Source organism: Drosophila innubila, assembly GCF_004354385.1.
Source record: "Drosophila innubila isolate TH190305 chromosome 2R unlocalized genomic scaffold, UK_Dinn_1.0 1_C_2R, whole genome shotgun sequence".
Classification (NCBI taxonomy): Eukaryota; Metazoa; Arthropoda; class Insecta; order Diptera; family Drosophilidae; genus Drosophila; species Drosophila innubila.
The window spans coordinates 4,527,557-4,543,923 of NW_022995374.1; the positions used below are offsets into that span (position 1 = coordinate 4,527,557).

Consider the following 16,367-nt stretch of genomic DNA (forward strand, 5'->3'; position numbering starts at 1 on the left):
AGCACCTTGTCAAATGCACATAAAAGAGTCTTTACATCGAAGCGCTGATTCGAGTTGCTCTATTGTCTATTATCTTGACTAAGAAATGGCGTTAACAACTTAAACAGAGCTGGCACGCAGTTCAAGGTAACATGACAATTGCTCGAAATTTCGTTTATTTTAATAAAGATTAAATTAAAGACTGAATATTCTTTTGACATCGTTTTAGGGCTTATGAATAATAAAATACCTAAAGGCATTAAAAATTCAATATTATAAATCTTAGATAACTTTAGATGTAAGAGCGAAAACTATATGGAAAGCTCTCGCAGTTTCTTTGACTTTTTTCCGTGTCTTTTCTTGACCTCAGTTGAGGTTATGAGTTGCAACAAGATCGCATGTACTTATCGGGCTAATTCCGCTTGAATCGAATGTATTTTCAACAGTAGTTCATCTTTCAACCTAACCACTTGAGCGTTCAATGTTGACCAAATATACAAAGATACAAACGAAAGACTTAGGCAACGAACTTGTGCTGAATGCTCAACGATTCAACGTCAAGGCTATGCCAAGGAGCCTTGATCTCAACAGTCAACGGGGCGAGGGAAACTCCCAAAAAGCAGTTGACAAAAAGCAGCTCACATCACATGAGGTAGCAAACACACACACACGCACACACACACACTCGCACGCATGTGAAATGGCCTTTGGAAAAACAACAAAAATGAAGACGATGGCGACAGCGCAAACAACATCCGTTGCCTTCAACTTTAGATGAATCATCGCGTTAAAAGTTTATAACGATTTCTTCTATTTTGATTGTTGAAGAGTTGTTGTTGTTATTGTTGTTGTTATCGTAGTGCGCCCCTTGTTGCTGGCGAGCTAAAGTCCGTTTTGCTCTCATTTTGCACACTGGCGAATTGAAAGTGAAAGGAGCAACAGCTCGTTTCTACAACTGAAGTTGTTGTTGTGGTAGTTGTAGTTGTAGCTGTGTATGTATCTGTATCTGTAAGTACGTGCATCTGTATCTGTATACTACTACTGGGACTACTTCAACTACAGCTGGCGGGCATGGGCATTGGCATTGGCGCGGGTGATGCTGATGTTGTCGTTTCTCTTGTTGTTGCTGTTGTTGCTGCTGTATCTGGCGGATGCTTGCGACAGTTGGAAAGTGTTTTTTGTGCTGTGACCCGGGCCAAATATTTGCATACACATCATAAACGCTGCGATAACCGCAAACTCGAGTAGCAATTGCTCTTAATTTCGCTTTTGGTGGCACAATTTTTGCTTTTATTTTTTGCATAAAGCTTTATAAAAGCCACTGCTGTTTGTTTGCTTATAATTTATGAATATTCATATTAATGCTCGCATTCATTTGACGGATATTCATATTTCAAATCTGCTCGATTTCACCGGCAAAACAAAGCGCTGGCAAATTTGCATCCATTATTGTAGATGCTGTCACATTTTGCGTCGACTGCATAACAGCTTCAGTTCCAGTCCCAGCGTCAGCATCACCTCCATCCACTTCATGGTCAGCTCCCGTTCCCGCTTCAGTCACAGTCCAAGTCTCGGTTCCATCTGCATGTGCAATGAGGAAGTCTTTGAGAGTTGCGCTTCACAGTTCGACGTCAAAAGCAAATAAAAATCGATAATTGAAAAAATGGCAACACAAATATTTATGAGCGGCACAAAAATGCAATAGACACACATACAAAAACTGCGGCTGTAACAAAGACAGAGAGAGAGAGAGAGAGCGTGAGAGAGAGAGAGAATCAGAGAGATTAGCATACATTTGCTGTGAGTTAAACAGGGTGCTCACTGATGACGCTGCAACTGCAACGTTGCTGCACCCAAGCTCCCCCTCTTCCCCCTCTCTTCCCCCCCTCTTCCCCTTCACTTCCCCCTCTCTTCCCACCTCGTTTTTGTTTGTGTTAAGCACCCAAAATGATGAGGCAGGAAAATGTTCGCACATGCTTCATTTGCGTGTGTGTGTGTGTGTATCGCTGCGAATGCCATCATCACTTTCACCCAGAGGTGATATAATGAACTACCGGCCTGTAAGCTAAAACCCGAGCCGCAAAATCGCAACTGCAGGCCCTGCAAATAAACAGCTGCCCGCAAGATGCGATTTATTATTGTTGTTGTTGTTGTTGTTGTTGTCACGCTGTTTTCTTACGCTGCGCCTAAAAACCCAACTCGTGATGCCATTTAGCACCCCTGTTTTAACAATTCTAACAAAAGAATTAACAACGCTCTGGGCTGTTGTTTTAGTTTCGAGTTTGTGCCTTAAGTCATTTGTTTGTGCATCTCGTACGATTGTTGCTACGACGATCACATCTAACTCTAATTCGATTAGCAACGCTTGACTAATTCCTCATAATTGTTTATTAATTATTTAAATGTATCAAAAACAGCCGGACATACAAATCGGATAATTAAATATACTCATCTAAATTTAGAGGACACTGAAAACTTTCCGCGTTAGAAAATGATTCATCATATATCTGGTACAGTTGACATATAGTTCTTTATTCCAAAATTTGCAATTTATTACCCTATAAATATAATGAATAATATACATATATGTACATGAATATTTATTGGTATTTATTTGATTACTTTTAGTTTCCAAAGCATAGTCAAAACTTATCCGATTTCGATGCGAAATATCAATTTAATCAATTTAAATTTATTCGCATCTTAACGTATTAAAATTGAGAAATTAAAATTTGGAGGTAAACATTTTCATTCTTTTACAATAACATATTTCCCAGTATTCGTAAAGTCAATTTGATCAATAAATTGACTGGTTGTACTAGTTTAAGAGACATTCCTTTTTTTATCAGTGTATTTGGATTGTCAGTGGGCACGTGCCCCACAGGCTGAGCTTAGCAAGAAATTTGCCTTCATAAGGCAATTAGTGGCATTTTTTGTGCGCTTTGAAACAAACAAAAAATATATGAACTACAAATGTGCTGGCCGAAAAGTTATTGTGAGATATGGAAGCGTATATGACAGCTGGCTGTGGGGCTGTCATAAATCAATTTCGGCGCCGGCAGAAGAAAAGGTGTCAACCAGTTTGTCAGCTGCGACCGACCTAACTTCAAGAAGGAAAAGGAGAAGGGGGGGAGTCACTGGATTGCCAAATGCCTTGCAGAGACAATCGAACAGCTTATGGAAATGTTTTTTTGAGTTCAAGAAATGAATCTGTGAAAAGCTAAAAGCCGTTTAGATTTTTAATGCCCCTGTCATTTTACTCTTTTTTTTGTCTTGTTTATTTTCTTTGTGGTTAATTACACAATTGTCTGTGTAACAACAACAGCAACTCCAACTCAAATGCGACATATTTATGTGTCATGTGGGGGACTGTCTGTGGCTTATACAATATAAAGACAGACAGCAGCAGATTCAACAGGGCATGCGTAACCGAGGGTGTTTTTTGTGTGCAGCCAAATGGGCTTTATGAAACGCCTTGTACAATGCTCGTTGAAGAAGAAAACTATTTCTCTCTCTCTCCCTCTCTCTCTCTCTCTGCACACTCTTTTCCTCTTTGGGGCGACACTGCTGTCTGCCTGCAGTTGATTACCTTTCAGGTCTTTGAGCTGCAATTTGAGTAAAATTTTATTGTCAAAAAAAATGAAAGATGAAGACACACACACACACACACACACACACATACCCACATGAAGGAGCTGTACGATTTTGCACATTAGTGTGTGCAGTAGAGTACAGTTAATTGAGCAACACCTGGAAATTAGTTTGGCAATTTAAATTTAAATTTTGTTTAAATTTCATTTAAGTTGACCTAGAAAATGTCTGACGAAAATCTAAACAGTTGTCAGCGCAATAATTGCATTTCATAAGCCAAATCCCAGCTAAATTGCCCCTTTGGCTGTAACGGTTTTTTTTGGCTGGCATCGAGCCAGGAAATTTAGCTATGGCCTATTAAAAGGCAATTTCAAGTGGCAAAACTAAACGAGACTCTTTGACTTTCATTGCGTTTTGTGTTGTGCAGTTGTTGTGCAGTAGGCGAATCAAATCAAAACAAATTGACGTTCAAGCTTTTATTATGATTAAATTGCAAATTATAATGAAAATATTTATAGATTTCCTCATTGCAGCTCACCGTTCACTCCGAACAGTCAGTCAGTCAATTTGTCAGATTTTTACGCCGTTATAAATTGGAATGGCCAAAACCAATAAGTTAAATGTATAACATTTTATGTGTCTCGATAGCAGAAAACTTCCTGTCAAAGTGAATGCTTGTTGCCATAAATCTCAACATCTCTCGATATTTGGACTTTAATGTAACTAGTTTTATATTGTTGCTTTATTTGCAACATATTCAAATTGCAATCAGATTAAATAACTAACAGCCAAAATAGACAGAAGACGATTTGTTTATAATTTTGGTCAAAAAAATTCATTAAACCACAACCAAAACATAGACAAGAGTAAATGAAATGAGCGCTGCCGAAAATGAAAGTAAAATGAATTTTATTTTGATATTTTTTTTCAACATTTTTGTTGTTGTTGCTTTCAAGTGGTTTCTGTTGTGGATTGCCGCTTGGCTTCTTGGCAATTTTTTGGCGATGATGTCAACATAATTTCTCCACCTACACAGCAGGCCATCCGCTGCCCCTACCGCACAGTCTCTGCCTCTGCCACAGCCTCTCGTATTGTAACTCTGACCCCTTGCGTGCTGGTTGAAGTTTTATTTAAAGCGAGCACGCGCTTATATAACCGGCCACAAGCTGGGCTTTAAATCTTGGGCGCGTTCGTGTCTTCAGTCTTTTGTCTTAGCCATTCGCCATGGAAGCCAGGAAGCGGAGATTGAGTGAAATAAATACTATGATTTGCATTTCCAAGCGCATCATCAAATGAATCAAACAGAACAGAAGTGTGAAAGACTTACAAACGAATCTAAAACTGAAGCTGTTACTGAAAAGAAATGATTTACATGTTAAATGCCATAAAAGAAAAGCACAAATCAAGACAATGCGACAGCCAAGAGTAGTGGAAATATAGAAATGAAATGCAACAAATGATAATTATGGGCATGCTACGAGTATATCATTGTGTTGTTTGCTTCAGCTGCTAATAATAATAAAGAAAGGTTAACAACAACCAGATGAAGAAAGGCGCCTGCAGATATTACTTATGTGCGTAGTACGTGTATACAACATTTTGGGGCAGCTGTAGCAGCAGCTGTGCCATCAAGCGGTGCGTATACATAATGTTCATTTCGGGTGTCGAGCGTCCATTTCACACCCCGCCATCTCCAGTTATTGTTGGTTTTTTTTTTGTTGTTTTCTTGCCATCATCACAGTTCGCTTCATTATACTTATACATAATTTCTTAATTGCTTGGGGTCAGCTTCGAGTTTTCTCGTTTTTACAGCCACAGCTTAAGATCCAACTCCAAAAATATTTAATAAAAAATAGCGTATGCGTGATATCGATGCAAATCAGCAATTGGTTTTCTCACTGTAATTATGGGGCATAATAAAAGCAAATCAAGCTGCAAATAGGCCGGATATTAAAAAAAAAAAGTTCAACTAATTTTTATATAAACTAGCACTTAAATTGAAAACAGCTTTAAGTTAGCTGCTTCAAAAGGAAACTTTATCAAACATAGATAATAATCTATATTATTTATATTATTTATTATAATTTTATTACCATTTTAATTTTGCTTATATATGTAAAGCATGATATAAAAAAATTAAATATATAATTAATAATATAACAATATAATTATCCGATATTTAACAAATGCAATTATTATGTTATTCTCCAAAAGAAAAATCTGAAATATATATCTATAAAAATATTATTGGACAAATTATGTTAAATTTTTGTTTTATTTTCGCTGAATATTTGAGATCTTGAATAAACATGATAAGAGTAAAATGCCGACCTCTATTTCACACACAGCTAATATAACATATATGTATATTCATATATGTAAATCCTATTCAGCTCACCTATTTGTCAGATTTGCTTATTTCATTTGGTTTGCTTTGTGCAAAGTTAATGGGAAAATATTTGCCTGAAATTCACCTCTTGAATATATAAGCAACAAATTTGCAAAGAAAAAGACGCAGAGTAAGTAAGAAGAAAGAGAGAGAGAGAGAGGGAGAGAGAGAGAGGGAGAGAGAGAGAGGGAGAGAGAGAGAGGGAGAGAGAGCGAATGTAGTTAAGACGATTTTTGGGTTAATGTTAATGCATTTGTTGATGGGCATGGGGGCAATTTAAAAAAGTTCAGCCAAATTGGCTGACAGCCGCATGTTAATTTCATTTAAAGTTGTTTTCCCTTTGCGGTCTCTTTGGGATTTTGCATAAAAAGGCATTCAGCAAAAACCGACGGACGATTACGACGACAACGATGACGATGACGATGAAGATGACGATAGCTGCGACTAAGTCTATGGCGTGGGTGCCTTTCACTCAACTTCAAGTTGAAGTTGAAGTCTGCGTCCGGCTGATGGCAGGCGTGCCACAGCGTGCCACAGCTTGCCACTGCTTGCCACGGCTTGCCTCAGCTGCATGTGGCATGTCAAAGTTGGACTCGGCAGCAGCTGCAGTGGAAACGATTTAATTTCATGGCCATTCATTCCGCGAGACACCCTGACAACAATTTGGCGCAATTAGCAGCGGCATGGAGCTACACTACGGATCCTAACGGATCGCTGGCGAAGGAGGGGGGAAGACAGACACACAATGCATTCATTTACCAGAGGACGCCCACACGAGCTTTAAACAATTGCAACTGCCAGCGAGTGAAAGAGCATTTGTTCCGCCCGACAATTAGCGCAGTTGGACTTGCAATCAACTCTTGGTTTTCAAATTCGAATCGAAAATCTAAATCTTCAGCGAGGCATATAAATGGGCGACCTTGCGCCATGGCAGCCAATTGTTGCCAGAGTTGCCACAGTTGGCTAATGACCAGTCGAAACGCTGACCTTTTGCCAGTCGCATTGTCGTTGTTTGGCGCAAGTGAAGCGTCAAGTTAAGTCCGGCTTGGAGCAGAATGGCAACAAAATGGGCATTACATATTTATAATCCAGTGTCTCATGATGCACGCTTGGAATGTGCAGTCAGAGATACCCGCTACAAATATGTTGCATGTCATGTAGTCTAGCCAGAGTCGTTGTCTTCTCTCCATCTCTTTCTCGCTTCGGAGGTGGATGGATATGGATGTAGATGCAATCAACCGACAACGAGCTGCGCTTGGATGAGCTTCAACTGCGACGGCTATAACTAAATATTGCGACACTTTAGCGTACGCATGTCGAGGGCTCTTGAGATTCGAGGTTGTTCCTCCTTCTGCCCCTTTCCCTTGCAGACGACGGTCAGCTGTGGTTAAACTTCAATGGAGTTGATACAATACAACGGATACAAAAAGTTAAAGTGCATCGAAAGCTGCACTGCCCACAACCGGAACCGATTATTCGGCTGACTGACTATTGAGAAATATATGGATAACTAATCTTAGCCAAGTTAACAGCAATTGTTGCTGCTCTTGCACAAATCTCTTGCGTTAGATTGGACAATTCTTAAGCAAGTTGCCAAATTTGTTATTGTTACTAGTCAAAACAATGCAACACAAAAATAATAACATTGGAAAATTAAAGTAAATGCAAGAAATCGATAACAAACACTCAGCTAAAAGGGAACTATAATGAATAAAAGTTAGAAACTAGTTAAAATATTTACTTATTTACATTACATTAATAAACATTTTTCAAATTGAATAAAAGCAATGAATAAATTGTGTGCATATTTGTAAATTCAAATTTCGGCATTTGGCGGCACAATTTCTAATTCTATTTGTCTCGCTCGCACGCACATGCGACTGCTTTAGCGCTGATACGCTTGTTTGTCTCAGAGCAAACGAGACAACAGCTGCTCGCTGAGCTAGTTCATTTTCGAAGTGTTGCAGTGTTGCAAAGCGTACACACAAAGCAGTTAATATTTAAAAACCTGGTGACAGCAATTGAGCAACTAAAAAGTTGAATTTATTGATAAGCAGAGTATTATATAAACAATTTAATGTTGTTTAAGCAAAATTAAACAATTTCTGAAAGTAGAAAATAACAATTAGATATAAAAATTTTAAAAATTATAAAAGATATGCTCACTTTTGCTTGTTGAATTCCAGCCAATTCTCACTTTGGTCTGCTGGTTGTGCGTTTTAAGCCAATCCAGAATCGGTTGATAGTATTCCAGCAGAGCCAGACTGCTGAGACCTGTATTCTTGGGCAGAACTTTGGCAACAACTTGCTTCCAGGGCTTAGTAGAGCCCAAGGACATCATAGATCTATTATGTAAAGAATTTGTTATACATATGAATTCAATTTTAAATAATTTGCTTACTTTAAGCTATTGCCAACTGCAAAATTGCCAAAGAAATCGCAATTGTGAAGCTGACCGCGATGATTGCTCTTCTGGCAGAGCGAGCGATAGAATTGATAGCCCAGAATTTCAGATATGAATTTTCTGCAAAGGAAATGTAAATGATTTACATAAGATAACAGTAAGATGAATATTTTAAATACTTTGTTTGATAGTTCTGTTCAATGTTCACATAGAACTTGTAGGGAAAATCAATGGCGCCCTCGGTGCGATCCGTGGGCGGTTCAATGCCCGCATGCTGCTCCAACAGCTTCCAGTAATGTTTGTTCACAGTGTCCATGTCGACGGTGCCGTTCAACAGATCGTGCATCACTTTGGTGTGCACATAGTACAGTGGAATGTTGAGCACATTATGAATGCCCTAAATAGGTTGACAATTAACGCAATGAATTAAACCAACTCTCAATTTCAACTCACCATACGGAAGAGTCGATTCTGCAGGGCATTTTCAGTGAACTGCACTCCCTTGGCCAAGCCACGGTTGGTCAGATGTGTGGGTGAGGAGGCGGAGAGAACGACAGCCTCGCCCACCGGATACTCCAGATTGTAGGCCTTAAAGTAATACGAGGGCAGACGCTTCTTCTGATCGGCATAATACACACGAGCCATGTGGGCGTGATATTGCATTAGTTTGCGGAAACTGACTTTCTCGCAGTACATCATATAGACATGCGGGGTCAGATCGAAGAGAGCGGGACGACAATCATCGTCGGGTCTCTCCTCGTTGGGCTCCTTTAGTTGATTCTTGTGGAAGTCGGCGCTGAGCGGCTCGAATCCCAGGGATGTGTAGAAACTCTCGGATTCATTGATTAACGCCTTGGCGCTGAGTTGCTTCACAAAGTCATCGTATTGGGGCAGATCCTTGCGTGGAAAGTAGGACTCAATGATGCTGCCCTCCTCCCAGGCCTGCTCCACCACCTGCTGGAAGAGATGATCCGGAATGGGTCCATTTGGCTTAACCACATCTCCGCCGTACTTCTTATGCAGCTCGTCACGCACAAATGCGTGAAGTTGTTGATAGGCGGGTTTCAGCTCGGACATCGCTTGCTCCATTTGCTGGAGCATCTCTTGGCTGTCGTAGCGATACCACAATTGATGCACTGGAATCTCTAGAATCTTGGCTGCCTTCTGATAAGACTGCACAATCGTATAGAAATTGACCGAGGCCCAGATTTGATTCTTATCGCGCCAAGTCTCCCAATAGTATTTCAACTCATCGACGTCATTGCTGCGCTGCACAATCTTCTGAATGTCCGGATAATAGGCCAGTGGACTGTCATCCTCGTCGGGCATCTTGGCCCCGCCCAGATACGGCTCAATGTCCTTGTCCGTCGACATCTTCTGCAGCGAGGCGAGATTCATTTGCACCGAGGAGAAATAATCCTCACCGAGCACAAACAAATCGCCAACTGTGCGAAGTTCCTGAAGTGCCGCCTTAAGCTCCGCACTATGCACCCGGGTTACATTAAAGCCACTTGCCTCTCGGGAGATGCCAACCAGCTCATCGGCAATGCGTTTCACATTGGTCAACTTGGAGAAGAGTGCGTCAAAGTCCTCCTCATCGTTGGCCGAATATGTCTCGGCGGCAATCTGATTATACAACTTGAAGTATCGCTCGCTGGACAGATCAATGAACGCTTTAACCTGACGATCATAGCTGGAGCTGGAGCTGACGCCAGCAGACGCACACTAGAGTTCAGAGATCAGTTAGATCAATAGCTCACAACACTGATAGTAAAATATTCTAAAATCAAGATTTTTGTCTCAGAACTAAGATTTTTGGTATAATAAATGCGTGGAGAATGTAAAATTCTTAAATTTATAAAACACATCTTGATTTTCAAAACATTTCTTCTTCTTTCTTATTTTAAGAAAAAATATTTTTAACTTTAACTATTTTTTTATTTATATTTTTATTTATATACACTTTATTCCGTCTTAGTAATTTTAAAAATGTTAATTTATTTTGTTACGAGTGGGATTCGAACCGACGCCTACAGCTTCACAACTGAAACGGTTTCTCTAACCAGAGCGCCACGGTTCCATCATTTGTTTCAAATGAAATTGAACATATTTATACTTTCCGGACAATTTAAGAATTGTGTTCTTAAATAAAGATTTTAAGATTTTTTAAATTAACTACTTAGTTTTAGTAATTTGGTCATAAAGTAATCATATTTAAAAAACAAAATATTCAAGATGAATGTTCTTGATTTTAGAAGCTGGTATTTTTTCAGTGTACAACTTTTAGTGGACTTTACTTACGCCCAAGGCCGCTATCAGCAGCCAGCACACAGATTGGCACAGAATGTGCCTCATTTTTCAACCGTTATTTTGTAGAATCTTTACACTTTTGCAGCTCGTCTTAAACTGAGCCACTCGAGCAGCTTCAGCTACAATTTAAGTGCGTGTTCTATAGGGAAGAGAGGAGAGAGTTTATAGCAGAGGAAGAGAGAACGAGAGAGAGAGAGAGAGAGTAGGCTATCAATAACACACATGCCCCATTGATAAGCGCAATCAATGAACAAGTGAAACTCGTCTAAGGCCACGACGTACAAAATTTGTGCTATTTTACGTTTTGTTTTCTTTAAATGCCATGATGCGTTTATTAAATGCTCAATAAAGATGCAATAACTGCTAGTGTGTTAGTATCTAAGTATCTATATAAATGTATCTCAACTCGTTGTCATCAACTGAAGGTCGCGTCATCTCAATCTGTAGCTCAATCAGTTTCTAGGCCTGTCGATTGGTGGTGGTCTCATTCTGGTGACGAATGCTCACATCCACAATGCTCATGTTGGGGGTCAGGAAGTTGACCAGACGATCGGCGCCAGTGCGTGGCAGACGATCGAAGGGATAACCCATCGATTGGCGATCAGGATAACGGCGATCCCTAACGCCACAATAGCTGGCAGCATCACTGCAACGGCCCACCAGCTCCTGGTCAATCTGTAAGCCAAAGAATTAGCTAGCGTCTAAGAGATTGAGATTAAGGTACTACTGTACTTACCCTATCGTTCTCATAGTTGGAGACCATGACAAAGAGATCGCAACGCAGTCCCTCGGGCAGACCCTTTGGGATGAGCATGTGATTGGGCCAACCGCAGCCGCAGAAGTTGAATTCGAGCTCCTCAGCGGTGCCAGCGGCCGGACGATTCGCATCCAGATTGCGGAAGGTTCTCTCGAAGGGTATGGTCACACTGGACTCCGTTGAGCGACGGCGAATGGTATTGGGTCCCGGATTGAGCGAAACCACAAACTTATCGAGCTCCACCATCATCAGACGTTGCTCCCGCATCAACATGGGCTGACCACGCTCATCATTCTTCGGCGCAATGAAGATGCGCACGTAACCAAAGCGCTGGGCACCGCCATCGTTGTTCACATTGATGGTGTAGGTGAAGGGCGTATGGGTCAAATGGGTGAAGCGAGCAAAGACATTGCCGCGTGGCGTGAAATCGAATCCACGTGACAAATCCATGTCAGACTGCTGCCAGAAGGTGCTCAGCACATTGGGTTGATTGCCATTGGCTGCCACTTGAACGCCAGTGATCGAGATGCCCGCATAGTTGAGCTGCGCATCCGTGTAGGCGGGCAGACGACTCTTGTACTCCTGGAAGATGCGATCGATGTACGCGTGCCATCTGTAGAAGGCTGGATCCCGCATGGCCGTCGAGGAGTCACCGATGACGCCAAAGGACTCCAAGTGCTTGTTGTTCGTATCATGAGAGTACGAGATGAAGACGTGGCCAAAGTTGTGCAGATCTCCATACTGGAAAACAGGATTAAATTAGTTCCAGTTTGGGGTATTACCTAAAAGGACTCACCAAAGTGCGATTGGGCGACAGAATCGAGGACTCCAGAATGTTACCGAGCACATCAATGCCTGTGGCCTCATCCAAAGGCACACGTTGTCCACGCTCCTGAAAAGCAAAGTAAAAAAAAAAAAAAAAAAAAAAAAAAATTTAATTTTTAACTGAAATTTAAAGCCATTGCATTTCCCACTCACATCCATGACGAAGCCCTGATGAATGGCCTCAAAGATGCGATCCCGCCAGCGTTCCATATCGGCCACCTCGACATTGATCTGATCCTGTTCGCGATTCAAGTCGCCCAGGCGCGTGTTATCGAAACGTGGCGGCCAAGCGCGACTGGAGACCAGCGAGTCCATCTTGGGGAAGTAGCCCTCGGCAATGGGATCTCTCAGATTGTTGAAGGGCTGCACACGGGCGAGATTGTTGCTGAAGCGTTCCATATTGTATCTGGCCATGATCTGTTCGTGCATGTAGTAGAAGAGCTCACCGCGACGATCCTTGTTCACAATGCTGCGATCGGAGGCCTCGAAGGGATAAACCAAATGCCAATGCCAGTGATGCAGATTGATGCCCAGATCCTCACGGAAATACCACAGACGATGCTCTGGCTCCAGATCCGAGGCCGTATAGTCGCGGGGAATGACAATGGGCATCCGTGAGCCTGGCTGCACCACAAAGGACTCCTCGCGCAGTTCACGGAACACCTGCGAGTCGACAAAGCGATCTGGGAAGGTCTGCGCAAACGAGGGCAGATCCAATCCCTGGGTATCGGGACGATGCAACAATGCCACGGACAATGCATAGTTGAACATGACAGGATTGACACGATCCCGAGCATACACCGCCACACTCTGCAGATCATCCACACTGCGCATATTCATGAATATGTCAATCAGACGTCCGGCGATCCGGCGATGCTTCGGAATGAACAGCGAGAACTGCTCGTCACGGCCCAGGGACATGGGAATGCGCAAGTCCGGAATCGAGATCTCACGAACTGGAATCCGTTGCTCAACCTTCTCGCCCACACGGCTCTGCACCTCGGTGCTGATGGGACGATAGCGATCGGTCAGATAATTATCGGGCACATCGAATACGGTCACCTTCTTGCCCTTGTCCATGAAGACGGGCTCCGTGGGATGCTCGAAGAGCAGCAATAGATTCTTCTTGTCGGCCATCTTAGCGAGTTGAACTTGGAATACCAGAAGTTGAAACAAATACGAGTATTACACTTGTGCGGCAGTCAGCTTGAGAACTGTGTCCATTCTCGGTTCCAGCTGCACCTTTTATAGTCGCCAGTTGAGGCACTCCATGTCCAGGGTATCAGCGTTATCAGAAACCGCAAGTATTCCCTGGGAACTAAATATGCGATAGACCCTTAAGTTAGGATAAGCAAATGTTTTGCGGTGTGTCCAAATAAATTCAACTGACAACTGATAAGAGAAAACCGCAGTTGCTGTTGTTCTTCTTCTTGTTGTTGTTGTTGTTTGCTTGTTTATTGCACATTTCTAAAATACATTCTTTATTTAGTTTATTAGAATTTTGTTTATACATATGTATATGCTAATTTGAATGAAATTTGATTAATCTTGTTTGTATATAAACTATATGTATATATATTCTATATATATTTATGTATGTATATATGCAACAAATTCTACGCTCAGAGCATCGAAATTCTACAATATTTTTTCTCTGTTAAGATCCAAGTTCTTCAACTGATCTGCAACTTTTTTTCTTTTCAAAATAGTTGAGACATTTAGATAGATGAAAATATCATAATATATGAATATATATTTCTATATTTTTGGTTTGAAATACTTCTGCAGACCAGCTCTGTAAAGTGTATATACAATTATATCTTGTTGTTGTTGTTGTTGTTCTTGTGTTGTTTTTGTTGTTGGTGTAAAAGCGTTGTTCGAGTTAGAGTTGTTGTAAAAAGTATCATAGAAAAGCCCTTTGGTTATGTCCAGTGTTCCATTTATAATTTGGCATGATATGTTGTGTTTTTGTTGTTGTTGTTGTTGTTGTCATTAAGCTCTTAGGATAGAGTTGGTTGTTTATCGGGTTTTCAAGTTTTAAACAGAAAACAGAATATACATTTGGTTCCCAGTAACCAGTACGAAGAAAAGTGAGCATTGTATTTAAGTATGAGTATCATATGGTATAAATCTCTTTAATCATATCAAAAATTACATGAAAATCCAAATACAAACATGTATTTACATAATCGTTGTGCATTATATAGGAAAAAAAAATCACAAAAAATACATACACAAACAAAAAAAATAGTTACATTCGGTGTGCCGAAAATTTAATACCTTTGCAGATTGAAGGATCGATATAATGTCAGCTGTTTATGCATAGAGTTTATTGGAGAAATAAATTGTATAAAATCAAAAAAAAAAAATATTATCTACCTATTGTTTTTATGGCAGTTGTATAAAATAGTTCTTAGAATAGATTTAAAAACAAAAATATGTTCGAAATATATTACACGTACTTCAATATTGAAATTAATCATTTAAAATTTATACACATAGAAAAATCACCTGCTTTTCTCTGCAAAGATATGGATAGTAATATAAATACAAATATGTATATATATATAAGTATGCAAAATATAATCAGTGCCATTTTGTTAAACAACTTAAAACTGTTGTTGTTCCCTAAAATAAGTTGTAAGTATATATTATATATATTGTATATGTATAATATGTATAATTCGATGAAAGTGGAATCTAGTTTTATGTTTTCATGTTTTCATGTTTCATGTATCTGGTTTCGTGTGTGTTTAAAGCTTAGTCACAATCTTGAGCTAAAGCAATTTCTCTACAGTTTGTATACATATATATAAAACGTTTAAATTTAATTTGATTCGATACGATAACTGTACTTTATGCCATATAAATTTTTCTATATATATATTATCGTATTTAGATAGTGAAAAGAAATGTGTATCAAAGCAGGCCGAAACTTTTCCTATGTTGATGTATTGTATTATATTTTAGAAATATAGTCAGTTCAAGCTAATACTTCATAGCGAGAGCTAACAAATTAAAGTATTGTTAATATTTTCTAATTTTACAATAAGAAAATGGCTGAAGAAGATCATCAGGGACTAATACTCTCGAATCACTGGGTCGACATCAGAGAAACTTAATCAACTTTAAGATCACAGACTCCACACTGAAGGCTTCTTTGGAGATGTATGGCCTGTGTCTCTGGATTCCATACATCTGCATCCTATGCGCCTTACTGCAAAACTCGGTGCACGCCAATTTACCGAGAAGCAGAAGAATATTGCAGCGGATTGTGAAGACAACAAGGAAGCTTAAACACAGCCCACTGTGGATTCTGAACTGAAACTGCTATCTATTCATCTATTCTGCAATGCGATTCGTAGACAACAGCAGCCAGCTGGAGTACTCATGTCGTCCCATTAACCAATGTTCTCAGATTTGAGCATTTGCTCCTCCGCAGCTCAGTAGAGCAAACGGAAGAGCAAGATGATGTTGATTGAATGGAAGTGGCAGCCGCACCAACGACATCGATGTTACAGCCTCTGGAGTCCAATGCGAAGCTGCCTCAAATTGGGAGGAATTGAGACTTAAGTCAGTCGAAGATTTGGCATGCCGGATGACAGGATGCATTCCAGCAATGAATCTGGTTTCTCATTCAGAGTTGGTGATCCATCAGTCGATGTTACTCTTACTTGAGGCAATAACTTCAATGTTGCGATGTTATAGATTGCCAAAAAGACTGTAGATTCCCCAATTCCAGCTTCCGGAGTATTTGTGCCTTTTGACAATCGGGCCAAATGACAGAATGATTCTGTGAAAAATATAAAACAAGATTACGTATTTAAAATTAAATACGTAAAGCTTTTATATAGTAACAACTAACCTTTCGCTATGAAGTATTAGCTTGAACTGACTATAAATAAAATAAAATACAATACATCAACATGAAACCAATCTTAGCCTACTTTGATACACATTTCTTTACAATAGTTACAAATTGTTTTTGGTATAATACTTTTGATTAGTTTTCTGTCAATTTCATATACTTCTTTCGTATGTATTGTGTGTGTGTATATTGGTGCCCAAATATATTTTCAGACTACACTAATGCTACATTTTGTATTTAAGTT

The 16,367-nt window shown here is 40.0% G+C and overlaps 2 protein-coding genes and 1 long non-coding RNA gene across 3 annotated transcripts; all 3 read right to left on the reverse strand.

Annotated features, from left to right (window-relative positions):
• Positions 1-7,958: 7,958 nt before the first annotated feature.
• Positions 7,959-10,745, reverse strand: LOC117783920 (angiotensin-converting enzyme). Its single transcript, XM_034621488.1, has 6 exons — positions 10,665-10,745; positions 8,817-10,088; positions 8,543-8,760; positions 8,361-8,483; positions 8,126-8,304; positions 7,959-8,064 (listed from the first exon to the last, which is right to left on the reverse strand). The coding sequence occupies exons 1-6, from the start codon at positions 10,716-10,718 to the stop codon at positions 8,054-8,056; spliced, it is 1,857 nt and encodes a 618-aa protein (XP_034477379.1). The 5' UTR covers positions 10,719-10,745; the 3' UTR covers positions 7,959-8,053.
• Positions 10,746-10,872: 127 nt separating this feature from the next.
• LOC117784478 (phenoloxidase 2) lies at positions 10,873-13,409 on the reverse strand. The gene is made up of 4 exons (XM_034622227.1): positions 12,409-13,409; positions 12,227-12,322; positions 11,410-12,171; positions 10,873-11,348 (listed from the first exon to the last, which is right to left on the reverse strand). Exons 1-4 carry the CDS (start codon positions 13,390-13,392, stop codon positions 11,133-11,135), a joined length of 2,058 nt encoding a protein of 685 aa, XP_034478118.1. The 5' UTR covers positions 13,393-13,409; the 3' UTR covers positions 10,873-11,132.
• Positions 13,410-15,193: 1,784 nt separating this feature from the next.
• On the reverse strand, positions 15,194-16,196 carry LOC117784352. The gene is made up of 2 exons (XR_004617417.1): positions 16,121-16,196; positions 15,194-16,048 (listed from the first exon to the last, which is right to left on the reverse strand). It is a non-coding gene; the product is annotated as an uncharacterized LOC117784352 (long non-coding RNA).
• Between the last annotated feature and the right edge of the window lie 171 nt (positions 16,197-16,367).

What these genes read in the sequence shown, in the direction of transcription:
- LOC117783920 (XM_034621488.1), bottom strand. Translation starts at nt 10,718, where the DNA reads ATGAGGCACATTCTGTGCCAATCTGTGTGCTGGCTGCTGATAGCGGCC. An exon ending in AGAATCGACTCTTCCGTATG is followed by an intron (nt 8,761 to 8,816) that starts GTGAGTTGAAAT and finishes CAACCTATTTAG; the next exon opens with GGCATTCATAATGTGCTCAA. An exon ending in GAACAGAACTATCAAACAAA is followed by an intron (nt 8,484 to 8,542) that starts GTATTTAAAATA and finishes TTTCCTTTGCAG; the next exon opens with AAAATTCATATCTGAAATTC.
- LOC117784478 (XM_034622227.1), bottom strand. Translation starts at nt 13,392, where the DNA reads ATGGCCGACAAGAAGAATCTATTGCTGCTCTTCGAGCATCCCACGGAG. An exon ending in ATCAGGGCTTCGTCATGGAT is followed by an intron (nt 12,323 to 12,408) that starts GTGAGTGGGAAA and finishes TTTGCTTTTCAG; the next exon opens with GAGCGTGGACAACGTGTGCC. An exon ending in TGTCGCCCAATCGCACTTTG is followed by an intron (nt 12,172 to 12,226) that starts GTGAGTCCTTTT and finishes CCTGTTTTCCAG; the next exon opens with TATGGAGATCTGCACAACTT.